The sequence below is a fragment of the Oncorhynchus kisutch genome, linkage group LG14 (genome assembly GCF_002021735.2).
Source record: "Oncorhynchus kisutch isolate 150728-3 linkage group LG14, Okis_V2, whole genome shotgun sequence".
NCBI classification, from domain to species: Eukaryota; Metazoa; Chordata; class Actinopteri; order Salmoniformes; family Salmonidae; genus Oncorhynchus; species Oncorhynchus kisutch.
This window is the reverse complement of record NC_034187.2, coordinates 4710504-4737003: the sequence shown is the minus strand read 5'-3', so window position 1 is coordinate 4737003 and position 26500 is coordinate 4710504. Positions and strand designations below refer to the sequence as shown.

The window sequence follows — 26500 nt, the reverse complement described above, 5'->3', positions numbered from 1 at the left end:
CCCTGCCACCTCTACACTCTAACCACTAGGCTAGCCTGCCACCCCTACACTCTAACCACTAGGCTACCCTGCCGCCCCTACACTCTAACCACTAGGCTACCCTGCCACCTCTACACTCTAACCACTAGGCTACCCTGCCACCTCTACACTCTAACCCCTAGGCTACCCTGCCACCCCTACACTCTAACCACTAGGCTACCCTGCCACCCCTACACTCTAACCACTAGGCTACCCTGCCACCCCTACACTCTAACCACTAGGCTACCCTGCCGCCTCTACACTCTAACCACTAGGCTACCCTGCCGCCTCTACACTCTAACCACTAGGCTACACTGCCACCCCTACACTCTAACCACTAGGCTACCCTGCCACCTCTACACTCTAACCACTAGGCTACCCTGCCACCTCTACACTCTAACCACTAGGCTACCCTGCCACCTCTACAATCCAAGTCTAATTCAGGTCTAATTCAGGTCTAATTCAGGTCTAATTCAGGTCTAATCCAGGTCTAATCCAGGTCTAATCCAGGTCTAATCCAGGTCTAATCCAGGTCTAATCCAGGTCTAATCCAGATCCCGACATTTCTACCATCTGGATTAAACAGTCGGACGTTTCTGCACATAAATGGAAGTAGTCTTCTTCCCAAACTTAATTTTTGTGAATATTTGGAGAGAGGAAAAAACCGCAGACTCGTGTATTGCATGATTTCTGAAACGTGGCTCAAGAAACAATCACCGACAAAGACATTGGCATTGATGGTTACTATGATTAAAGGTGATGGTGTTGCTATATGCATAAAAGACAAGTACTCTCTGACCATTCTGTCGTCTGTTACCAAACGCCTTCTGACTTCTGTTAGCCAACCCATTACCAAACCCAACCCAGTCAGTCTTCTCTTACCAAACCCAACCCAGTCAGTCTTCTCTTACCAAACCCAACCCAGTCAGTCTTCTCTTACCAAACCCAACCCAGTCAGTCTTCTCTTACCAAACCCAACCCAGTCAGTCTTCTCTTACCAAACCCAACCCAGTCAGTCTTCTCTTACCAAACCCAACCCAGTCAGTCTTCTCTTACCAAACCCAACCCAGTCAGTCTTCTCTTACCAAACCCAACCCAGTCAGTCTTCTCTTACCAAACCCAACCCAGTCAGTCTTCTCTTACCAAACCCAACCCAGTCAGTCTTCTCTTACCAAACCCAACCCAGTCAGTCTTCTCTTACCAAACCCAACCCAGTCAGTCTTCTCTTACCAAACCCAACCCAGTCAGTCTTCTCTTACCAAACCCAACCCAGTCAGTCTTCTCTTACCAAACCCAACCCAGTCAGTCTTCTCTTACCAAACCCAACCCATTTGCTAAAATGTTAAAAAAAAACATGTTTTCACTTTGTCATTGTGGGGTATTGTGATGTCATTATGGGGTATTGTGATGTCATTATGGGGTATTGTGATGTCATTATGGGGTATTGTGATGTCACCGTGGGGTATTGTGATGTCATTATGGGGTATTGTGATGTCATTATGGGGTATTGTGATGTCACCGTGGGGTATTGTGATGTCACCGTGGGGTATTGTGATGTCACCGTGGGGTATTGTGATGTCATTATGGGGTATTGTGGTGTCACTGTGGGGTATTGTGATGTCACTGTGGGGTATTGTGATGTCATTATGGGGTATTGTGATGTCACCGTGGGGTATTGTGGTGTCACCGTGGGGTATTGTGATGTCACCGTTGGGTATTGTGATGTCATTATGGGGTATTGTGATGTCATCGTGGGGTATTGTGTGTAGATGAGTGAGAACAAAATATTGAATCCATTTTGAGTTCATGCTGTAACACTACAACATGTGTAATAAGTCAAGGGTTATGAATACTTTCTGAAGGGACTGTATCTGCTGGATGCACCCTGTGGGACCTCGGCCAACTATTCACAATGTTTTACCCAATACACACACACACATCCTCTCCTCCTCCCAGTTTGACTTCCCAATTATCTTTCTGCATTTGTTTTGTTCTCCACAAGGAATTCTTAACATAGTTCAGGACGTCTGTGTTTTCCTCTAGAGCAGTGGTCACCAATCACGATCCACTGGTTGATCTGCAAGGCATTCCTGGCCACCAATCACGATCCACTGGTTGATCTGCAAGGCATTCCTGGTCACCAATCACGGTCCACTAGTTGATCTGCAAGGCATTCCTGGTCACCAATCACGATCCACTGGTTGATCTGCAAGGCATTCCTGGTCACCAATCATGATCCACTAGTTGATCTGCAAGGCATTCCTGGTCACCAATCACGATCCACTGGTTGATCTGCAAGGCATTCCTGGCCACCAATCACGATCCACTGGTTGATCTCCAAGGCATTCCTGGTCACCAATCACGGTCCACTAGTTGATCTGCAAGGCATTCCTGGTCACCAATCACGATCCACTGGTTGATCTGCAAGGCATTCCTGGTCACCAATCATGATCCACTAGTTGATCTGCAAGGCATTCCTGGTCACCAATCACGATCCACTGGTTGATCTGCAAGGCATTCCTGGTCACCAATCACGATCCACTGGTTGATCTCCAAGGCATTCCTGGTCACCAATCACGATCCACAAGGCATTCCTGGTCACCCATCACGATCCACTGGTTGATCTCCAAGGCATTCCTGGTCACCCATCACGATCCACTGGTTGATCTCCAAGGCATTCCTGGTCACCCATCACGATCCACTGGTTGATCTCCAAGGCATTCCTGGTCACCCATCACGATCCACTGGTTGATCTCCAAGGCATTCCTGGTCACCAATCACGATCCACTGGTTGATCTCCAAGGCATTCCTGGTCACCAATCACGATCCACTGGTTGATCTCCAAGGCATTCCTGGTCACCAATCACGATCCACTGGTTGATCTCCAAGGCATTCCTGGTCACCAATCACGATCCACTGGTTGATCTCCAAGGCATTCCTGGTCACCAATCACGATCCACTGGTTGATCTCCAAGGCATTCCTGGTCACCAATCACGATCCACTGGTTGATCTCCAAGGCATTCCTGGTCACCAATCACGATCCACTGGTTGATCTCCAAGGCATTCCTGGTCACCAATCACGATCCACTGGTTGATCTCCAAGGCATTCCTGGTCACCAATCACGATCCACTGGTTGATCTCCAAGGCATTCCTGGTCACCCATCACGATCCACTGGTTGATCTCCAAGGCATTCCTGGTCGATCACAATTTTGCATTGGCATGTTTTATAAGTCACACTTTAAAAAAAATAATGCTGGCTTGCATTCTGACTCCGAAGGGAATCTGGACTCCGATGAGGTTGTTGACCACTGCTGTTGAGTGTCCCCTAACTTATGATAGTTTCCCCTCGCCTTGCTATTGTGTTGAACCAATCTGGGATCACTCAAGGAGTGTTGTACTGGGTTGGAACAGTGTTTTGGACCAGTCAGCGATCACTCAAGGAGTGTTGTACTGGACCAATCACTCAGTGATTTCAACACCCATGTCTAGTAGGTGTTTTTTTTAACGTTCCCTTGAGGAAGCATGTGGTTTTTCCAATGTTTACACCACTGAGCTTATCGGGACAGGAAGCAAGCCATGATCAGTGACCCCGGTCAGAGTCCTGCCACAGATAGGCTGACCCCTCCGGCCTGGGCTGAGGTGATTTTATAACGTGTCCCCTGAGAGCGCGGCACTAACTGATGGCGTGTGGGCTGCCAGGATTTGAATTATAGAAGCTGGGCAATGGGCCCTCCCTGAGCAAATCAGAACACCCCTCCCCCCAATAACAATAGAAATATCCCCTAGCCTCAAAGATATAAATGTCCCCCCCCCCCCTCGAGACTTTGCAAGAGTCAATATGTAAAACTTGTGCGTGTAACACTTAGTGCTGACTGGCTGTGAACGACTCCAGGGATCTTTGGAGTTGACTCTCTCGACTCCGACTTCTAGTTCACAAAACTAAAATTAGCTACAGGTGCGACGTTAGAATGTGTGCGCTGATTAGCGCTGCGTATGGAGCCGTCTGACAATCACGACTAAATATTCAAGGGTAATCAGTAGCCTACGCCAGCTGCCTGGGGGGAGAGAAATGGAATGACTCCAGGATTTGTTGGAGTCGACTCCGGCTGTCGGTGGTCGAGGAATCAACTCTGTTTGAGTCGACTCCGGCTCTCGGTGGTCGAGGAATCAACTCTTTTGGAGTCGACTCCGGCTCTCGGTGGTCGAGGAATCAACTCTTTTGTTGGAGTCGACTCTCCACATCTACGTAACCTCTAATCCCGGATTGGTGGTCACCTCACTCTGTCCCTGACTAATCGTGAACTCTGACCTCTAACCTATGTCCCTGTAGCTGCTGGAGGAGGAGGGAGGCCATGGTGTCGGCGGCTGGGTGTCCGGCTGGTTGGGAGGCAGAGCTGTACAGAGTGTCCCCAACACACCACAGAGACCTGGAGCAGGACAGGGGGGCTTCAACAACGTGAGTATATGGACATTATGCACACACACACAGAGATATGGACATTATGCACACACACACAGAGATATGGACACACAGAGATATGGACACACACAGATATGGACACACACAGATATGGACACACAGAGATATAGACACACACACACAGATATGGACACACAGAGATATAGACACACACACAAATATCTTCTTCTCCGGTAGTTCTCTGTTCTTCTTCTTCTCCGGAAGTTCTCTGTTCCTCTTCTTCTCCGGTAGTTCTCTGTTGTTCGTCTTCTCCGGTTGTTCTCTGTTGTTCGTCTTCTCCGGTTGTTCTCTGTTGTTCGTCTTCTCCGGTTGTTCTCTGTTGTTCGTCTTCTCCGGTTGTTCTCTGTTGTTCGTCTTCTCCGGTTGTTCTCTGTTGTTCGTCTTCTCTGGTAGTTCTCTGTTGTTCTTCTCTGGTAGTTCTCTGTTCTTCTTCTCTGGTAGTTCTCTGTTCTTCTTCTCTGGTAGTTCTCTGTTCTTCTTCTCCGGTAGTTCTCTGGTAATACTTCTCTGATCTCTTCTGTTCTTTTCCAGTCGTTCTCTGAGATGTTTGTAAAGTTCCTGGAGGTGGAGTCTAGGCCAGCGCTCCCTGCCCCCAGACTTCCTGTCTATGACATCAAACCTCTCAGTGCCCCGCCTCCTGGGAGGACCACCAGCTCAGCCTGGGCTCAACAACCAGAAGGTAATGCTGTCATGGTAATATTGTTCCAGGTAATGTGGTCATGGTAATATTGTTCCAGGGTGACATAATGCTGACATGGTAATATTGTTCCAGGGTGAGGTAATGCTGTCATGGTAATATTGTTCCCGGGTGAGGTAATACTGTCATGGTAATGTTGTTCCAGGGTGAGGTAATGCTGTCATGGTAATATTGTTCCAGGTAATGTTGTCATGGTAATATTGTTCCAGGGTGAAATAATGTTGTCTTGGTAATATTGTTCCAGGTAATGTTGTCATGGTAATATTGTTCCAGGGTGAGGTAATGCTGTCATGGTAATATTGTTCCAGGGTGAGGTAATGCTGTCATGGTAATATTGTTCCAGGGTGAGGTAATGCTGTCATGGTAATATTGTTCCAGGGTGAGGTAATGCTGTCATGGTAATATTGTTCCAGGGTGAGGTAATGCTGTCATGGTAATATTGTTCCAGGGTGAGGTAATGCTGTCATGGTAATATTTCCCCAGGGTGAGGTAATGCTGTCATGGTAATATTGTTCCAGGGTGAGGTAATGCTGTCATGGTAATGTTGTCATGGTAATATTGTTCCAGGGTAGCAATGATTCTGACTAGGGTTGAGACTGAGGGCAGAAGAACCCATGTTGCATGAAATATGAATGATCTGACCAGGGTTGAGTGAGAGCTGATGGGAGACAGCACAGCAGCAGTTTCTCCCAGTAGGATGGTTCAGAATATCAACCATACCTGGACCCTTCTACCCAGACTCCTCTGCCCTCAGTCTCACCCCTAGCCAGAACCTCTGTAGAGACTTGTTTGTTTACATCTTAAGTTAACAAACAAATCTCAAGGTTCCGGGCCATCTCAACCCCTGCCGCCTCCAGCTTATTCCCGACCTCTGACCTCTAACCTCTGTTTCCTCCTCAGGAGGGGCGGCAGCCGGCAGGGGACAGAGAGCAGCCGGGGAGTCCAACCCTTTCCTGGCTCCCCGCTCTGCGGCCGTACCGCTGATGCATCATGGGAGCGGTAGTTCCAGTGCTTCGGGAGGACACCACCACCTCCTAATGAAACCCATCTCAGACAACCTGCCTACCTTCACCCCCGTGCCCGTCTCCGCTGAGAGCGGCGGGCAGGTGCTCAAAGACTTACTCAAGCAGTGATTGGAGCCACGGCCTGTCACTCAAAGCTCCTCATCCAATCAGGAGGAGCGTATACACAGACTGAGATGGAGGAGGACCGTTATTACTGTGTAGTGCTTTCTTCCAACAGTCCCTCAGTGATGGTTCTACTAACTTCTGCACAGGATGAGGGTTCTACGAACTTCTGCACAGGATGAGGGTTCTACGAACTTCTGCACAGGATGAGGGTTCTACGAACTTCTGCACAGGATGAGGGTTCTACGAACTTCTGCACAGGATGAGGGTTCTACTAACTTCTGCACAGGATGAGGTTCTACTAACTTCTGCACAGGATGAGGGTTCTACTAAATTCTGCACAGGATGAGGGTTCTACTAAATTCTGCACAGGATGAGGGTTCTACTAAATTCTGCACAGGATGAGGGTTCTACTAAATTCTGCACAGGATAATGGTTCTACTAACTTCTACACAGGATAATGGTTCTACTAACTTCTACACAGGATGATGGTTCTTCTAACCTCCAAACAGCAGGACATGTCAGGCAGACCCTCTCTGATTTAACTGTCAGTTTGTTGTCGGGTTGATATTACGTTGACACTATTAAAGTTAAAGGGGAAATCTTTTGTTGGTACATACGTTTTTGGTTGTTTGAGCTAGAGAAAGAAATCTCCTTTAAGGAGATGAGGTAGAATCAGGACTTGCTGTTCAATGCCCACAGTGTCCCTCCCACTCACTCTGTCTTTAACTTTTTTTCTGCCACGGTATATTGTCAATGACTCCTGGGTATAGCTGTGTCATGTGACGCGTATGTGATTGAAGGAGAACATCTCTTCTAAATATGACTGGTTGGACAATTGGGGGATGTAGGAGTTACTAAATGTTATGTTTTGTATTCTTTCATTTTAGCCATAGGCCTTCAGGATAATCTGTCTGATCCGGCAAAATGGCACCCTAATCCCTATGATCCCTACCAGAGCCTTGGTCAAATATAGTACACTGTAGGGAATAGGGTGCTATTTGGACACATTATATAACACTGCTGTATGTATTCAACATACAGTGCTATATATATATATATATACATACACACATACACACACAGTATCAGTCAAAAGTTTGGACACACCTACTCATTCAAGGGTTTTTCTTTATTTTTACCATTTTCCATATTAGTGAAGACATCAAAACTATGAAATAACACGTGGAATCATGTAGTAACCAGAAAAGTGTTAAACAAATCCGAATATATTTTAGATTCTTTAAAGTAGCCACCCTTTTGCCTTGATGACAGCTTTGCACACTCTTGACATTCTCTCAACTAGCTTCACCTGGATTGCTTTTCCAACAATCTTGATTGACTTCCCACATATGCTGAGCACTTGTTGGCTGCTTTCCTTCACTCTACAGTCCAACTCATTCCAAACCATCTCAATTGGGTTGAGGTTGGGTGATTGTGGAGGCCAGGTCATCTGATGCAGTAATCCATCACTCTCCTTCTTGGTCAAATAGCCCTTACACAGCCTTGAGGTGTGTTGGTTCATTGTCCTTTTGAAAAACAAATGATACGCCCACTAAGCGCAAACCAGATGGGATGGTGTATCGCTGCAGAATGCTGTGGTAGCCATGCTGGTTAAGTGTGTCTTGAATTCTAAATAAATCAGACAGTAAAGCACCATCACACCACCTCCTCCATGCTTCACGGTGGGAACCACACATGCGGAGATCATCCGTTCACCTTCTCTGCGTCTCACAAAGAAAGACACGGCTGTTGGAACCAAAAATCTCAAATTTGGACTCATCAGGGCAACGGACAGATTTCTCTAACGTCCGTTGCTCGTGTTTCTTGGCCCAAACAGGTCTTCTTATTAGTGTCCTTTTGGTAGTGGTTTCTTTGCAGCAGTTCGACTGAATGCCTGATTCACCCAGTCTCCTCTGAACAGTTGATATGTCTAACGTGAACTCTGTGAAGCATTTATTTGGGCTGCAATTTCTGAGGCTGGTGACTCTAATGAACTTATCCTCTGCAGGAGAGGTAACTCTGGGTCTTCCTTTCCTGTGGCGGTCCTCATTAGAGCCAGTTTCATCGTAGCATTTGATCATTTTTGCCACTGCACTTGAAAAACAAATGTAGTTCTTGAAATGAAATGTTCCGTATTGATGGACCTTCATGTCTTAAAGTAATGGACGGTCGTTTCTCTTTGCTTATTTGAGCTGTTCTTGACATAATATGGACTTGGTCTTTTACCAAATAGGGCTATCTTCTGTATACCACCCCTACCTTGTCACAACACAACAGATTGGCTCAAACACATTAAGAAGGAAAGAAATTCCACAAATTCACTTTTAAAAAGTCACACCTGTTAATTGAAATGCATTCCAGGTGACTACCTCATGAAGCTGGTTGAGAGAATGCCAAGAGTGTGCAAAGCTGTCATCAAGGCAAAAGGGTGGCTACTTTGAAGAATCTCAAATATAAAATATATTTGCATTTTTTTGGCAACTACATGATTCATTATTTGTTATTTTATAGTTTTTGATGTCTTCACTATTATTCTACAATGTAGAAAATAGTAAAAAATAAATTTTAAAAACCTTGAATGAGTCAGTGTGTTCAGACTTTAGACTGGTAGTGTGTGTGTAAATGGGTGATATTTTAATAATAATTAAGGCAGTTCTGGAAGTACTGTCCAAAGTGTCTACCAATTTTGCTATTATGATATAAAGGTTATATGATTTGGTTTGTAAATTATTAAATACAAATATATATTTACAAAGTTGTAAAAACAACTGCACATTAAAAAGCTTTACCTCTTGCCAACTCTGTCAAATTAGCTCTACATTTTTCTAGGATTATCCTCCACAGTCAACTGCTGGAAAATGATTTCCACCCATACTTCTGAGATAAAATAGTCAAATAATATTAAATAATATATCCTCATACTCCCCAAAACATGTTAAAGATGCAGTCTCAATGAATCATTAGGTAACCCCTCAGAGAAGTGGTAATTAATTATTTTTTGGGGGGGAAAAAACAATAAAATGGAAGAACACTCAGATAACTAGTGACTTTCTATGTTGGTTGTTTTGATAAAATAAAGGTATTACAACCCCTCAAAGGTATGTAGGTCTGTCTCCTCCTTTTGAGTTGACGCTATTGGCTGCGTCTCAATTGCACCCTATTCCCTGTTCACATTGCACTACTTTTGACCAGGGTTCCATGAGGTTCCATAAGGTTCCATAGGGCCCATAGGGTTCCATGAGGTTTCCATAGGGCTCATAGGGTTCCCATAGGGACCATAGCATTCTATAAGGTTCCCATAGGGTTCCATGAGTTGCCCATAGGGTTCCGGTCAAAAGTAGTGCACGTTACGTGGAATCGGTGCCATTTGAGACGCTGCCTTTGAGTTTCAGCCAAAAACCACTGATTTATCAGCTTAATATGTTTCATGATCTCCACAAGCATCTCCGGGTATTTTGAATTTCCACCATTTTCCACCTTGACCTCCTCAGCAAAGAACAGCTAGCCTCTATACGCTGCAACTCAGAACAGCTAGCCTCTGTATACGCTGCAACTCAGAACAACTAGCCTCTATACGCTGCAACTCAGAACAACTAGCTTCTATACGCTGCAACTCAGATCAACTAGCCTCTATACGCTGCAACTCAGAACAGCTAGCCTCTATACGCTGCAACTCAGAACAACTAGCCTCTATACGCTGCAACTCAGATCAACTAGCCTCTATACGCTGCAACTCAGAACAGCTAGCCTCTATATGCTGCAACTCAGAACAACTAGCCTCTATACGCTGCAACTCAGAACAACTAGCGTCTATACCCTGCAACTCAGAACAGCTAGCCTCTATACGCTGCAACTCAGAACAGCTAGCATCTATACGCTGCAACTCAGAACAACTAGCCTCTATACGCTGCAACTCAGATCTACGAGCCTCTATACTCAGAACAACTAGCCTTTACAGCTGCACCATCGAGAGCATCCTGGTGGTTTGCATCACTGCCTGGTATGGCAACTGCTCGGCCTCCGACCGCAAGGCACTACAGAGGGTAGAGCGTACGGCCCAGTACATCCTGGGGGCCAAGTTTCCTGCCATCCAGGACCTTTATACCAAGTGGTGTCAGAGGAAGGCCCTAAAAATTGTCAAAGACTCCAGTCACCCTAGTCATAGACTGTTCTCTCTGCTACCGCATGGCAAGCGTTACCGGAGCACCAAGTCTAGGTCCAAAAGGCTCCTAAATAGCTTATACCCCCACGCCATAAGACTCCTGATCAGCAAATCAAATGGCTACTCAGACTATTTCCCCATAATGACAAAGCAAAAAAAGGTTTTTAGAAAATTTTGCAAATGATTATCTTTAAGCGCGGTAATAGTTATGCCGTGGATGATGTATTAAACCACCCAGACACGTCAAAGATAATCGTCCTTCTGTACTGAGCTGCAGCCAATGGTGATTTTAAAACCTCTACAGAGTTCAATGGCTGTGATGGTAGAAAACTGAGGATGGATCAACAACATTGTAGTGACTCAACAATAATGTCCTAAATGGCGAGAGTGAAAAACATCTACAGAATACAAAACATTCATCCTGTATACAACAAGACACTAAAGTAATACTGTGGAAAATACAAAACATTCATCCTGTATACAACAAGACACTAAAGTAATACTGTGGAAAATACAAAACATTCATCCTGTATACAACAAGACACTAAAGTAATACTTTGGAAAAACACAAGGCCATTTTTTTTATGCCTAAATGCAAAGCCTTCTGTTTGGGACAAATCCAACACAACACATCACTGAGTAACTGCCTCCTTATTTTCAAGCATGGTGATGGCTGCATCATGTTATGGGTATGCTTGACATAGGCAAAGACTAGGGAGTTTTTCAGGATAAAAATAAACGGGATGGAGCTAAGCACGTGCAAAATCCTAGAGGAAAACCTAAGGAATTCACCTTTCAGCAGGATAATGACCTACAACACAAGGCTAATTCTACGCTGGAGTTGCCTACCAAGAAGTCGGTGAATGTTCCTTAGTGGCCAATGTAACGGATGTGAAACGGCTAGCTTAGTTAGCGGTGCGACATCCGTTACACCAAGTTACAGTTTTGACTTAAAGGGAAATTTCTGGATTTTGGCAGAGCCCTTTATCTACTTCCCCAGAGTCAGATGAACTTGAGGATACCTTCTATGTATTAGCCTGTAGTTTGAAGGACGTTGCTAACTAGTGTTAGCGCAATTGCTAACTAGCGTTAGCGCAATTGCTAACTAGTAACTAGCGTTAGTGCAATTGCTAACTAGCTTTAGCGCAATTGCTAACTAGTAACTAGCGTTAGTGCAATTGCTAACTAGCGTTAGCGCTAGCAGATACCCATAGACTTCCAGTCATTGCGCTAATGATAGTTAGCATTGGCTCGTAAAACTAGCACTAACTTTTTTCTTACTGGACACAGAGACATAAACATGATATCCACCAGTCCATCTGACTCTGGGGAAGTAGATAAAGGGCCTCATCTCTCTGAGGAAGTAGATAAAGGGCCTCATCTCTCTCTGAGGAAGTAGATAAAGGGCCTCATCTCTCTCTGAGGAAGGAGATAAAGGGCCTCATCTCTCTCTGAGGAAGTAGATAAAGGGCCTCATCTCTCTCTGAGGAAGGAGATAAAGGGCCTCATCTCTCTCTGAGGAAGGAGATAAAGGGCCTCATCTCTCTCTGAGGAAGTAGATAAAGGGCCTCATCTCTCTCTGAGGAAGGAGATAAAGGGCCTCATCTCTCTCTGAGGAAGTAGATAAAGGGCCTCATCTTTCTCTGAGGAAGTAGATAAAGGGCCTCATCTCTCTCTGAGGAAGTAGGTAAAGGGCCTCATCTCTCTCTGAGGAAGTAGATAAAGGACCTCATCGCTCTGAGGAAGTAGATAAAGGGCCTCATCTCTCTCTGAGGAAGGAGATAAAGGGCCTCATCTTTCTCTGAGGAAGTAGATAAAGGGCCTCATCTCTCTCTGAGGAAGTAGATAAAGGGCCTCATCTCTCTCTGAGGAAGGAGATAAAGGGCCTCATCTCTCTCTGAGGAAGTAGATAAAGGGCCTCATCTTTCTCTGAGGAAGTAGATAAAGGGCCTCATCTCTCTCTGAGGAAGTAGGTAAAGGGCCTCATCTCTCTCTGAGGAAGTAGATAAAGGACCTCATCGCTCTGAGGAAGTAGATAAAGGGCCTCATCTCTCTCTGAGGAAGTAGATAAAGGGGGGAATACTTATCTAATAAAGGTACATTGTTTTATTTTAAATGAATCTTTATAAAAATAAAAACATTTTTCTTCCACTATGACATTAAAGAGTATTGTGTGTAGATTGTTGACAAAACATTACAATTTAAATCCATTTTAACCTCACTTTGTTAAACAATAAAATGTTTAGAAGTCAAAGGGGGTGGTGGTGGTGAATACGGATGATATCCACTGTTAGTGCAGAGAATTCTGGGAGAAAAGTAATGCGCCGTATTAGGAATTGGATACCATTTCTGATGGACCTTACTTTGTGGGCGAATCTCAAAAGTATTTTCCTTGATTCCTCAAGTCCTCTTTCCTTGCCTCCTTCTCAAATGGTGAAAAGGAGGACTCATTTGAGATTCATTCCCTGACCAACCAGACATACTGTTGTCAACATGGTTCACAATCAATTGTAAATGTCATTGGCAACCCCTTTGTTGTGTGATAATAATTGGACGATTGCTGTCTAACTGACGTGAATTGTTGTGTGTTTTTGATTCTGAAGTTATCAATGAGTGTGAGACTGGTAACAACACGTGTACAACAGCACAAGTATGTTTGAATTTCAAGGGGGGCTATACATGCTTGGATCTGCTAAAATGTGATCCACCGTACGTTGAACTCCATGACAAATGAGAACCAATACTGTCTGTCTGTGTTTTAGACTATGGTTATGTTTTAAAAAAAATATATTTTTTTACCTTTATTTAACTAGGCAAGTCAGTTAGGTTACTAGTCCAACGCTCTTAACCACTAGGCTACCCTGCCGCCCGACACTGACATTGTGAACGCATGCTCTTTCCATGACGTAGGTGAATCCAGGTGAATCCAGGTGAAAGCTATGATCCCTTATTGATGTCACTTGTTAAATCCACTTCAATCAGTGTAGATGAAGGGGAGGAGACAGGTGATTAAAGAAGGATTTTTAAGCCTTGAGACAATTGAGACATGGATTGTGTATGTGTGCCATTCAGAGGGTGAATGGGCAAGACAACATATTTAAATGCCTTTGAACAGGGAATGGTAGTAGTTGGCAGACACACCAGATTGTGTGTGTCAAGAATTGCAAAGCTGCTGTGGTTTTTTTTTTTACACAACTGTGGGAAGCATTGGAGTCAACATGGGCCAGCATCTCTGTGGAACGCTCGCGACTCCTTGTGGAGTCCACGCAAAAGGCAAAAGGGGGGGGGGGGGTGCAACTCAATATTAGGAAGGTGTTCTTAATGTTTTGTACACTCTGTGTATATCTGTCTTGGACTGAGAACATACACATAGCCAGTCTGTCTGTCTTGGACTGAGAACATACACATAGCCAGTCTGTCTGTCTTGGACTGAGAACATACACATAGCCAGTCTGTCTGTCTTGGACTAAGAACATACACATAGCCAGTCTGTCTGTCTTGGACTAAGAACATACACATAGCCAGTCTGTCTGTCTTGGACTAAGAACATACACATAGCCAGTCTGTCTGTCTTGGACTAAGAACATACACATAGCCAGTCTGTCTGTCTTGGACTGTGGTTGTGTAATTCTACTCACTACTTCTTTTCTACTCACTCTCATTGGAATGCATAAATGCATCTCAGATTAGGAGTGCTGATCTCGGATCAGTTTAGTATTTTCGATAATAATTAATTTTGTGACATGGACAAGAGGGGGGGATCTGATCCAAGATCAGTACTCTCCTACTCTGATGCTTTATGAACATGAACACAAGAGTTCAAGTGATATTTATCCCTCTCTCAGTGATACATCTCTCCCCCAATCCCATTCCTCCCTCTCTCAGTGATACATCTCTCCCCCAATCCCATTCCTCCCTCTCTCAGTGATACATCTCTCCCCCAATCCCATTCCTCCCTCTCTCAGTGATACATCTCCCCCCCAATCCCATTCCTCCCTCTCTCAGTGATACATCTCCCCCCAATCCCATTCCTCCCTCTCTCAGTGATACATCTCCCCCCCAATCCCATTCCTCCCTCTCTAAGTGATACACCCCCCCCCCCAATCCCATTCCTCCCTCTCTAAGTGATACATCTCTCCCCCCAATCCCATTCCTCCCTCTCTAAGTGATACATCCCCCCCCCAATCCCATTCCTCCCTCTCTAAGTGATACATCTCTCCCCCCAATCCCATTCCTCCCTCTCTAAGTGATACATCTCCCCCCTCCCCCCAATCCCATTCCTCCCTCTCTAAGTGATACATCCCCCCCCAATCCCATTCCTCCCTCTCTAAGTGATACATCTCTCCCCCCAATCCCATTCCTCCCTCTCTAAGTGATACATCTCTCCCCCCCATCCCATTCCTCCCTCTCTAAGTGATACATCTCTCCCCCCTCCCCCCAATCCCATTCCTCCCTCTCTAAGTGATACACCCCCCCAATCCCATTCCTCCCTCTCTAAGTGATACATCCCCCCCAATCCCATTCCTCCCTCTCTAAGTGATACATCCCCCCCAATCCCATTCCTCCCTCTCTAAGTGATACATCCCCCCCAATCCCATTCCTCCCTCTCTAAGTGATACACCCCCCCCAATCCCATTCCTCCCTCTCTAAGTGATACACCCCCCCAATCCCATTCCTCCCTCTCTAAGTGATACACCCCCCAATCCCATTCCTCCCTCTCTAAGTGATACATCCCCCCCAATCCCATTCCTCCCTCTCTAAGTGATACATCTCCCCCCCAATTCCATTCCTCCCTCTCTAAGTGATACATCTCCCCCCCCAATTCCATTCCTCCCTCTCTAAGTGATACACCCCCCCAATCCCATTCCTCCCTCTCTAAGTGATACATCTCCCCCCCAATCCCATTCCTCCCTCTCTCCAGTCAGTGTATGTGTAGTACTGAGAACCCAGCTTGTAGAGACAGGCCCTTCACCATCCTTTACCGTCACATGGACCTGTCCTCAGGCCGCAGCATCCCAGCAGACATCTTCCAGATGCAGGCCACCACCAGATACCCTGGAGCTTTCTACATCTTCCAGATGCAGGCCACTACCAGATACCCTGGAGCTTTCTACATCTTCCAGATGCAGGCCACTACCAGATACCCTCGAGCTTTCTATATCTTCCAGATGCAGGCCACTACCAGATACCCTGGAGCTTTCTACATCTTCCAGATCAAAGGACCGGGCAACGAGGGACGAGAGTTCTACATGAGGGTGAGGGAGGGAGCATTCTACAAGAGGGAGAGGGAGGGAGGGAGGAGCACTCTACAGGAGGGCGAGGGAGGGAGGGAGGAGCATTCTACAAGATGGAGAGGGAGGGAGGGGTGCTCTACAGGAGGGAGAGGGAGGGAGGGAGGAGCATTCTACGGGAGGGAGGGAGGGAGGAGCATTCTACGGGAGGGAGGGAGGGGCATTCTACAAGAGGGAGAGGGAGGGAGCGAGGGAGGGAGGGAGCGAGGGAGGGAGGGAGGGAGGAGAGTTTTAGATGAGGGAGGGAGGAGCGTTCTACATGAGGGAGAGGGAGGGAGGGAGGAGCTTTCTACATGAGGGAGAGGGAGGGAGGAGCGTTCCAAATGAGGGAGAGGGAGGAGCGTTCTACAGGAGGGAGGGAGGAGAGTTATACGGGAGGGTGGGAGGGAGGAGAGTTCTGCTGGAGAGTGGGAGGGAGGAGAGTTCTGCTGGAGGGTGGGAGGGAAGGAGGTTAGGAGCGTTCTTTGGAGGGTGGGAGGGAAGGCGGGAGGAGCGTTCTACAGCGTGGCTGATGTATTGTTGCCTACCCTGACCACCTGAGGAGCGGCCCGTCAGGAAGTCCAGGATCCAGTATGCGCTTGGTATAGTTGGCCAGGAGATGGGGCACTAAGAGTGTGTTGCGTTAGAGATGCTCTACTCTGCTAGATTCTGATTGTGTTCTCTGAGATTAGAGGTGTCCTCAGCTATTTGTTTTTTTGGTGTGTAATAATCTACTGCAAAGACGGTGATGGAATCTTTCCAAGGTACACTGTGGCGTATAATACTGTGCTGAATCCTCTGTGTGCTCATGATTCGTCAGTGTTTGATCTGAAACCATAAATCATGATTTGTGTGTAGGAATGTAGGAAGTGGTTTTAACTTAACCACTGCTATGCGGAAGGGAAAGGCATGTTGCCAGTATATTCCACTTTCTTATTGAATCCGCAAAGTATTCAGACCCCTTTGACTTTTTCCATATTTTGTTACGTTATTTTAAAATTGATTAAATTGTTTGTTTTCCTTATCAATCTACACACAATACCCCATACTGACAAAGTAAAAACTGTTTTTTTCTTTTGCAAATCTATTAAAAATTTAAAAACAGATACCTTATTTCCGTAAGTATTCAAGACCCTTTGCTGTGAGACTCGAAATTGAGCTCAGGTGTTTCCAGAAGGTGTAATGAGATGTGAGATGCGATGCTGTCTGTCTCCTCTTCTCTCTGTTCACGAGAGGATTGACCAGTGAACCTGGTCAGTCCTCTCCAGTATCAACCTGTAAGTGAACCTGGTCAGTCCTCTCCAGTATCAACCTGTATGTGAACCTGGTCAGTCCTCTCCAGTATCAACCTGTATGTGAACCTGGTCAGTCCTCTCCAGTAACAACCTGTATGTGAACCTGGTCAGTCCTCTCCAGCATCAACCTGTATGTGAACCTGGTCAGTCCTCTCCAGTATCAACCTGTAAGTGAACCTGGTCAGTCCTCTCCAGTAACAACCTGTATGTGAACCTGGTCAGTCCTCTCCAGCATCAACCTGTAAGTGAACCTGGTCAGTCCTCTCCAGTATCAACCTGTAAGTGAACCTGGTCAGTCAAATAAAACGTACTGGATCTGAATGCTGCATCTGGTCAAAGTTATTCTTCTTATGTAACAATGCCATGTCAAAGTTATTCTTCTTATGTAATGATTTTGGGGATTAGCAACAAAAGCCAATAGTGGCCAACACTGGGAGGTCAAATGAGGATACTTCTGATCAGGGTAATACATGCTCATATGGAGATCACATGAACAGACTATAACATGGAGATCACATGAACAGACTATAACATGGAGATCACATGAACAGACTATAACATGGAGATCACATGAACAGACTATAACATGGAGATCACATGAACAGACTATAACATGGAGATCACATGAACAGACTATAACATGGAGATCACATGAACAGACTATAACATGGAGATCACATGAACAGACTATAACATGGAGATCACATGAACAGACTATAACATGGAGATCACATGAACAGACTATAACATGGAGATCACATGAATAGACTATAACATGGAGATCACATGAACAGACTATAACATGGAGATCACATGAACAGACTATAACATGGAGATCACATGAACAGACTATAACATGGAGATCACATGAATAGACTATAACATGGAGATCACATGAATAGACTATAACATGGAGATCACATGAATAGACTATAACATGGAGATCACATGAACAGACTATAACATGGAGATCACATGAATAGACTATAACATGGAGATCACATGAACAGACTATAACATGGAGATCACATGAATAGACTATAACATGGAGATCACATGAATAGACTATAACATGGAGATCACATGAATAGACTATAACATGGAGATCACATGAACAGACTATAACATGGAGATCACATGAACAGACTATAACATGGAGATCACATGAATAGACTATAACATGGAGATCACATGAACAGACTATAACATGGAGATCACATGAATAGACTATAACATGGAGATCACATGAACAGACTATAACATGGAGATCACATGAATAGACTATAACATGGAGATCACATGAATAGACTATAACATGGAGATCACATGAACAGACTATAACATGGAGATCACATGAATAGACTATAACATGGAGATCACATGAATAGACTATAACATGGAGATCACATGAACAGACTATAACATGGAGATCACATGAATAGACTATAACATGGAGATCACATGAATAGACTATAACATGGAGATCACATGAACAGACTATAACATGGAGATCACATGAACAGACTATAACATGGAGATCACATGAACAGACTATAACATGGAGATCACATGAACAGACTATAACATGGAGATCACATGAACATACTATACCATTCTTTTTCTTTATTAAGGAAGCAATTGAGACTCCTGCACATGTTTATTATTAATTTTGTTTTTGGAGAAGGAAGCTTGTTAATCTTGAGAACGTCTCGTTTGAAGGGCATTAGCGGAGAGAGAGGAACCATGTCAACGGAACCAACCAGCCTTAAACTCGACGGGCACTAGGACCTGAAACGTGTCTGTGGTTCCAGTGGAAGTTAAGGACGAGGACAGTTTGGGAGAATACCCACTATTCCAGCTGTTCTATAGAGAAGTACTGAAAGAAGTTGTGCGTCTTCCCGGGGCGGGAATATCTGCTTAGCAGGTTTTCATACATTTGTTTTAGTTTGGTTAATGTGGTTATTGTGAGATGATAATAATTGCTGAAATGTCTAGGAATCGTTTCTACCTATGTATCTCTTCTCATCAGAAGATATAGCTGACTCCTGTCAATTCATTTCTTGAACGATTCTGTCGTCAGAAAGATAAATCGCAGTCAGTTATTTGAATGTAAATTCTCAGAAACTTTCTTAAAGCGAGCTGCTGTTTATTCTGCTGTGTACTCTGATTACGACTCTATTACAGCATGGCAATGGAATGCATCAAGCACTGCTGCAAGACCTTCCTAGGCAAGGACGCTGAGATAGAACAGCAAGGTAAATTGTTAATTTTATACATATAAACAATAAATATATAGCCTATTGGATTACTCCTTAGCTTATATTATATCACCCATTTATCAAATGTTTATTCAAGAAAATACATTGATTAGCCTTTATCCTTTGTGTTATTTTTCCCTCTTTTTGATGTAGTACCAGATAGTTTACAGCCTGATTTATTTTACCAGGCAAGTCGATTAAGAACAAATTATTTTTTATAACGACGGCCTAGGAACAGTGGGTTAGGGGGGCAGAACGACAGATTTTTACCTTGTCGGCTCCGGGGATTCAAACTTGCAACCTTTCAGTTACTAGTCCAACGCTCTCACCATTAGGCTACCCTGCCGCCCCGTCCATAAAATGTGATGGATGTCTACTACTTAGTAAACTGAAGTCCCTCTGAGGAAAAATAATGGTTTATTCTACTTTGTAGTGATTACAATGAAGATGCCCCCTGCCAGAGCTATATCAGGTGGCCCCAGGAAGGGTGTAGGGGTATCAGAGGACTATCTCCTCTCTAAACTCCCCTTGGATGGAAAAGAGATCCCCTTTGTCCTCCCCACGTTCAAACCTTCCTACATCCAACCACGAGGATCACGTTACCTTGGCTACCAGACACCAGGGCTACACAGTATGTATGAAGTCAATCAATCAGTGTCTTTACTGTCACAAATGTGGACATTTTTTACAACCACCATTGTCTGGGCTTTTCTCAGAGCGAAAATATATATCAAGTCATGTTTTATTGCTAATATCATAATGTACATCCTGTATTGATTATGGCAATAATCTTTCTGTGTGTACCCCTGGTTTAGGTGATGTGTTATATAACTTCTGACCTGTGACCTCTATGTATCCCAGGTTTAGGGGATGTGTTAGCTAACCTCTGACCTGTGACCTCTAACCTCTGTGTATCCCAGGTTTAGGGGATGTGTTATGTAACTTCTGACCTGTGACCTCTAACCTCTATGTACCCCAGGTTCAGCCAGGAGCACCTATGCAGAGAGGAAGGAGGAGCTGTCAGAGGCCAGTCACATAGTCTATAACCCCGACTCCTCCCCCAACATGTCTCCCGGAACAACACGACACAGCAATCTGAAAAAGAGTCCCCGGGGCTCAGAATCAGGTGTGTACTGTAATATCACCCTTGACCCCTAACCCTGTACTGTAATATCACCCCTGACCCCTAACCCTGTACTGTAATATCACCTTGACCCCTAACCCTGTATTGTAATATCATCCTGACCCCTAACCCTGTACTGTAATATCACTCTGACCCTGTATTGTAATATCACCCTGACCCCTTACCCTGTACTGTAATATCACCCCTGACCCCTTACCCTGTACTGTAATATCACCCTGACCCCTTACCCTGTACTGTAATATCACCCCTGACCCCTAACCCTGTACTGTATTTCACCCCTGACCCCTAGTGTACTGTATTTCACCCCTGACCCCTAGTGTACTGTAATATCACCCCTGACCCCTAGTGTACTGTATTTCACCCCTGACCCCTAGTGTACTGTATTTCACCCCTGACCCCTAGTGTACTGTATTTCACCCCTGACCCCTAGTGTACTGTAATATCACGGATAAGAAAAGTCATACCAGCTCATATTGGTTTATATGTGAGGAGAGACCAGGACCTGTGGATCAGGTGTGTACTGTAATATCACCCCTGACCCCTGACCCCTAGTGTACTGTAATATCACCCCTGACCCCTAGTGTACTGTAAAATCACCCCTGATCCCTGACCCCTAGTGTACTGTAAAATCACCCCTGACCCCTAGTGTACTGTAATATCACCCCTGACCCCTGACCCCTAGTGTACTGTAATATCACCCCTGACCCCTAGTGTACTGTAATATCACCCCTGACCCCTGACCCCTAGTGTACTGTAATATCACCCCTGACCCCTAGTGTACTGTAAAATCATAAAGAGAAAAGAATCCCGTCATCATATTGCAAATACTGAGATTTTCCTGTGTCTTAGTAACTATTTGCTTAGCTTTCACATTTGGGGAAAAGGTATCTTAGCTTAATACAGTTTGCTTGGCTTTCAGGTGGGAATGTGACGACTGGGAATCTGAGCAAATCCCTGTTTGACTTGTCCAACTCCAACCCTCCCAGCCACATACAAGTGAGTGAGGATGTTTATGCAATAACCAAACCACCTGTATTGTTTGCCTCTGACACATTCAGTGTGATGCCAAAGCCTAAATCCACCTATGAGCTGCCATATCTTTGTGTTCCCGTCGTCCACATGTAAAGTCGTTGTGCGTCACCCCCCCCCCCCGCTCGGCCACATTCATGGTTTCCATTGACCGTCACTCACCTCTCGGCCCTCTGAAAGACGGCTCAAAGCTCTGTTGATTGTGTTGAATGAAGTGGTAATCCATCACAATAATATGTAAGGGTTTGGTTAGGGCTGGTCTGGGTGGGGTCCTCTTGGCTGTATTAGTAATATAAGGGGTATTGTATTGCGCCGTAATCGCCAGTCATCAACAACACCGTTGGTTACCAGGTATATATTGATAGTGTGCATTTGTTATGACTACTTTTGGTCTCATGTCTCGCCCCCCCCCCCCCCCCCCCAAAAAAAAAAAAAACACAATAAATATTACAATCTATCGAAACAGAACCTCGTGATAAATAATGTGATAAACTTCAGTTTGACTACGTGTTTCACAGTGTACTGATATTAGGCTTGCATCCTAAATTGCTCCCTATTCCCTACGTAGTGACCTATGGGCCCTGGACAAACAGTAGTTCACTATAAAGGACGTAGGGACACATCCTGTACCTGGTTGAACCTGGGCCAGAACTTTGTGATTGGATGCTTAGTGTGTCGTATTGTTAGTTGCTCTCGTGCCTTATCGGGGAAGTCTAGCTGTTGAGCTGTTGCTGTGTAGTGTAATATCAGGGACGTCTATCTGTTGCTGTGAAGTGTAATATGGGGGAAGTCTAGCTGTTGAGCTGTTGCTGTGTAGTGTAATATCAGGGACGTCTATCTGTTGCTGTGAAGTGTAATATGGGGGAAGTCTATCTGTTGCTGTGTAGTGTAATATGGGGGAAGTCTATCTGTTGCTGTGAAGTGTAATATGGGGGAAGTCTATCTGTTGCTGTTTAGTGTAATATGGGGGAAGTCTATCTGTTGCTGTGAAGTGTAATATGGGGGAAGTCTATCTGTTGCTGTGAAGTGTAATATGGGGGAAGTCTATCTGTTGCTGTGAAGTGTAATATGGGGGAAGTCTATCTGTTGCTGTGTAGTGTAATATGGGGGAAGTCTATCTGTTGCTGTGAAGTGTAATATGGGGGAAGTCTATCTGTTGCTGTTTAGTGTAATATGGGGGAAGTCTATCTGTTGCTGTGAAGTGTAATATGGGGGAAGTCTATCTGTTGCTGTGAAGTGTAATATGGGGGAAGTCTATCTGTTGCTGTGAAGTGTAATATGGGGGAAGTCTATCTGTTGCTGTGAAGTGTAATATGGGGGAAGTCTATCTGTTGCTGTGAAGTGTAATCTGGGGGAAGTCTATCTGTTGCTGTTTAGTGTAATATCAGGGACGTCTATCTGTTGCTGTGAAGTGTAATATGGGGGAAGTCTATCTGTTGCTGTGTAGTGTAATATGGGGGAAGTCTATCTGTTGAGCTGTTGCTGTGTAGTGTAATATGGGGCAAGTCTATCTGTTGAGCTGTTGCTGTGTAGTGTAATATGGGGGAAGTCTATCTGTTGAGCTGTTGCTGTGTAGTGTAATATGGGGGAAGTCTATCTGTTGAGCTGTTGCTGTGTAGTGTAATATGGGGGAAGTCTATCTGTTGAGCTGTTGCTGTGTAGTGTAATATGGGGGAAGTCTATCTGTTGAGTTGTTGCTGTGTAGTGTAATATGGGGGAAGTCTATCTGTTGAGCTGTTGCTGTGTAGTGTAATATGGGGGAAGTCTATCTGTTGAGCTGTTGCTGTGTAGTGTAATATGGGGGAAGTCTATCTGTTGCTGTGTAGTGTAATATGGGGGAAGTCTATCTGTTGAGCTGTTGCTGTGTAGTGTAATATGGGGGAAGTCTATCTGTTGCTGTGTAGTGTAATATGGGGGAAGTCTATCTGTTGAGCTGTTGCTGTGTAGTGTAATATGGGGGAAGTCTATCTGTTGCTGTGTAGTGTAATATGGGGGAAGTCTATCTGTTGAGCTGTTGCTGTGTAGTGTAATATGGGGGAAGTCTATCTGTTGAGCTGTTGCTGTGTAGTGTAATATGGGGGAAGTCTATCTGTTGAGCTGTTGCTGTGTAGTGTAATATGGGGGAAGTCTATCTGTTGAGCTGTTGCTGTGTAGTGTAATATGGGGGAAGTCTATCTGTTGAGCTGTTGCTGTGAAGTGTAATATGGGGGAAGTCTATCTGTTGAGCTGTTGCTGTGTAGTGTAATATGGGGGAAGTCTATCTGTTGAGCTGTTGCTGTGTAGTGTAATATGGGGGAAGTCTATCTGTTGAGCTGTTGCTGTGTAGTGTAATATGGGGGAAGTCTATCTGTTGAGCTGTTGCTGTGTAGTGTAATATGGGGGAAGTCTATCTGTTGCTGTGTAGTGTAATATGGGGGAAGTCTATCTGTTGCTGTGTAGTGTAATATGGGGGAAGTCTATCTGTTGCTGTGTAGTGTAATATGGGGGAAGTCTATCTGTTGCTGTGTAGTGTAATATGGGGGAAGTCTATCTGTTGCTGTGTAGTGTAATATGGGGGAAGTCTAGTGTGTAATAGTGTAATATGTAGTGTATTCATGCAGAGATAATAATACTCAGTCTGTTTGAACATCCTGTTCATGTCCTGTTGATTTCATGTTTTAATGTCACGCAAGGTTGTCTCTGTGTTTATTATGACAGTGTGTCCAGGGCCTAACACGTGTGTGTGTGTGTGTCCCATTGTAGCGTTACGACAGTGTGTCCAGTGTCCAGAGCAGCAGTGCATCGTCCTCCCAGAGGGACTCCCTGGAGAACAGCCGTAGCCTTGGTAACCATTACACACACACACACACCCCAGTCGTAGCCTTGGTAACCAATATAAAGGAAACACTAAACCCTGACAACAGAACAAAGACAACAATCCACTTCCTAACGCACGCACACACACACACACACACACACATCAAGAATTTCACAATGCACAAATGCAGATGGATTTGTTCATGTTCAATAGCTTGTTTTCCATTGATCTGACATGTCTCTCTGTTGGTGTTTTCCATTGATCTGACATATCTCTCTGTTGGTGTTTTCCATTGATCTGACATGTCTCTGTTGGTGTTTTCCATTGATCTGACATGTCTCTGTTGGTGTTTTCCATTGATCTGACATGTCTCTGTTGGTGTTTTCCATTGATCTGACATGTCTCTCTGTTGGTGTTTTCCATTGATCTGACATGTCTCTCTGTTGGTGTTTTCCATTGATCTGACATGTCTCTGTTGGTGTTTTCCATTGATCTGACATGTCTCTCTGTTGGTGTTTTCCATTGATCTGACATGTCTCTCTGTTGGTGTTTTCCATTGATCTGACATGTCTCTCTGTTGGTGTTTTCCATTGATCTGACATGTCTCTGTTGGTGTTTTCCATTGATCTGACATGTCTCTCTGTTGGTGTTTTCCATTGATCTGACATGTCTCTCTGTTGGTGTTTTCCATTGATCTGACATGTCTCTGTTGGTGTTTTCCATTGATCTGACATGTCTCTCTGTTGGTGTTTTCCATTGATCTGACATGTCTCTCTGTTGGTGTTTTCCATTGATCTGACATGTCTCTGTTGGTGTTTTCCATTGAACCGATATGTCTCTGTTGGTGTTTTCCATTGAACCGACATGTGTCTGTCTTTGTAGAGTCCATCACGTTGTCTGGAGATGAGAGAGACTTGGGGAAGGTGTGTGTCCGGCTGAGTTACCAGGAGGCCCTGGAGCAGGTGTGGATCACGTTGGTACAGGTACGGTTATAGGCCGCGGGACGAAGGTGCTACCCAGGGGACTGAACCCACCTACCCATAGGACTGAAGGGCCCATTGTACCTGCCTACTAGGTGACTGAATGGAGCCTCTGTCTCAGATTGTTGGACCAGAAACCAGGACCCAGAAACTCCATCTCAATTTCTCCTCTCTCTCACAAGTCACTACTCTGTTAACTTCTGAGAAGTGTTTTACTGAGGAGAAATAATCACTACTTTGAGTTTATTTTTCAAATGTAAAGTAGATTAAGAACCACTTCCGTTCCAATCACAAATTAGAAGGTCTGATCATATCACAAAATACGATCACAACGTAGATACACTAACAAATAAATTACTTCCAGCCAAAAAACAAGAGAAGTCCTGAGACACTTGGATAGATGTGTCTGTATAATAAATACACTATGATACCTACTGTAGACAGACCTCTAACTCTGTAGCCGGGCCTCTAACTCTGAAGTCAGACCTCTAACTCTGTAGCCGGGCCTCTAACTCTGTAGCCGGTCCTCTAACTCTGTAGTCAGACCTCTACCTCTGTAGCCGGGCCTCTAATTCTGTAGCCGGGCCTCTAACTCTGTAGCCGGTCCTCTAACTCTGTAGTCAGTCCTCTAACTCTGTAGCCGGGCCTCTAACTCTGTAGCCGGGCCTCTAACTCTGTAGCCGGGCCTCTAACTCTGTAGCCGGGCCTCTAACTCTGTAGCCGGGCCTCTAACTCTGTAGCCGGGCCTCTAACTCTGTAGCCAGACCTCTAAGTCTTATTTCTCTCCTTCTCTCAGTGTAAGGATGTGTCCCTCGTCCAGAACAGCAGTGAGCAGCAGCAGATTAGCTTTAAAGGCATCATCACTATGACCAAACCAGTACAGTTCAAGAGCTCCGTCAAGGAAGGTTCTCCGGTAAGTTATTTAACATCTGCCTTCTGTTTGATAGAGAGGAAATGTTCTGTCTGGGAGAAAGTAAAAGTTATTCTCTCTGGCAACTAACGTTCTTCCATCATCTCCCCGGGGCATTACATTGGCTAACCTGGTCATGTATCCACAAAGCGTCTCTGAGTAGGAGTGCTGATCTAGAATCAGTTTTGCCTTTTAGATCATAATGAATAAGATTATATGGACAGATCCTAGATCAGAATGAATACGACTATATGGACAGATCCTAGATCAGAATGAATACGACTATATGGGCAGATCCTAGATCAGAATGAATACGACTATATGGAC

General features: G+C 44.8%; 2 protein-coding genes across 2 annotated transcripts in view; both read left to right on the top strand.

Moving 5' to 3' along the window:
* Window positions 1-9425, top strand: part of trip11 (thyroid hormone receptor interactor 11) — an 84474-nt gene extending 75049 nt beyond the window's left edge. The window contains exons 31-33 of the mRNA XM_031787677.1: window positions 4352-4477; window positions 5033-5180; window positions 6099-9425. Coding sequence (XP_031643537.1) covers window positions 4352-4477; window positions 5033-5180; window positions 6099-6331 — 507 coding nt within the window. The 3' untranslated portion in view covers window positions 6332-9425. The remainder of the gene's footprint in view (window positions 1-4351; window positions 4478-5032; window positions 5181-6098) is intronic.
* Window positions 9426-18887: 9462 nt separating this feature from the next.
* The window catches only part of LOC109904636 (tandem C2 domains nuclear protein), a 26353-nt gene continuing 18740 nt past the window's right edge, over window positions 18888-26500 (top strand). The window contains exons 1-8 of the mRNA XM_031787676.1: window positions 18888-18979; window positions 19240-19310; window positions 19747-19944; window positions 20293-20439; window positions 21377-21453; window positions 24229-24310; window positions 25166-25266; window positions 26060-26176. Of these exons, the coding sequence (XP_031643536.1) occupies window positions 19241-19310; window positions 19747-19944; window positions 20293-20439; window positions 21377-21453; window positions 24229-24310; window positions 25166-25266; window positions 26060-26176 (792 nt within the window). The 5' untranslated portion in view covers window positions 18888-18979; window position 19240. The remainder of the gene's footprint in view (window positions 18980-19239; window positions 19311-19746; window positions 19945-20292; window positions 20440-21376; window positions 21454-24228; window positions 24311-25165; window positions 25267-26059; window positions 26177-26500) is intronic.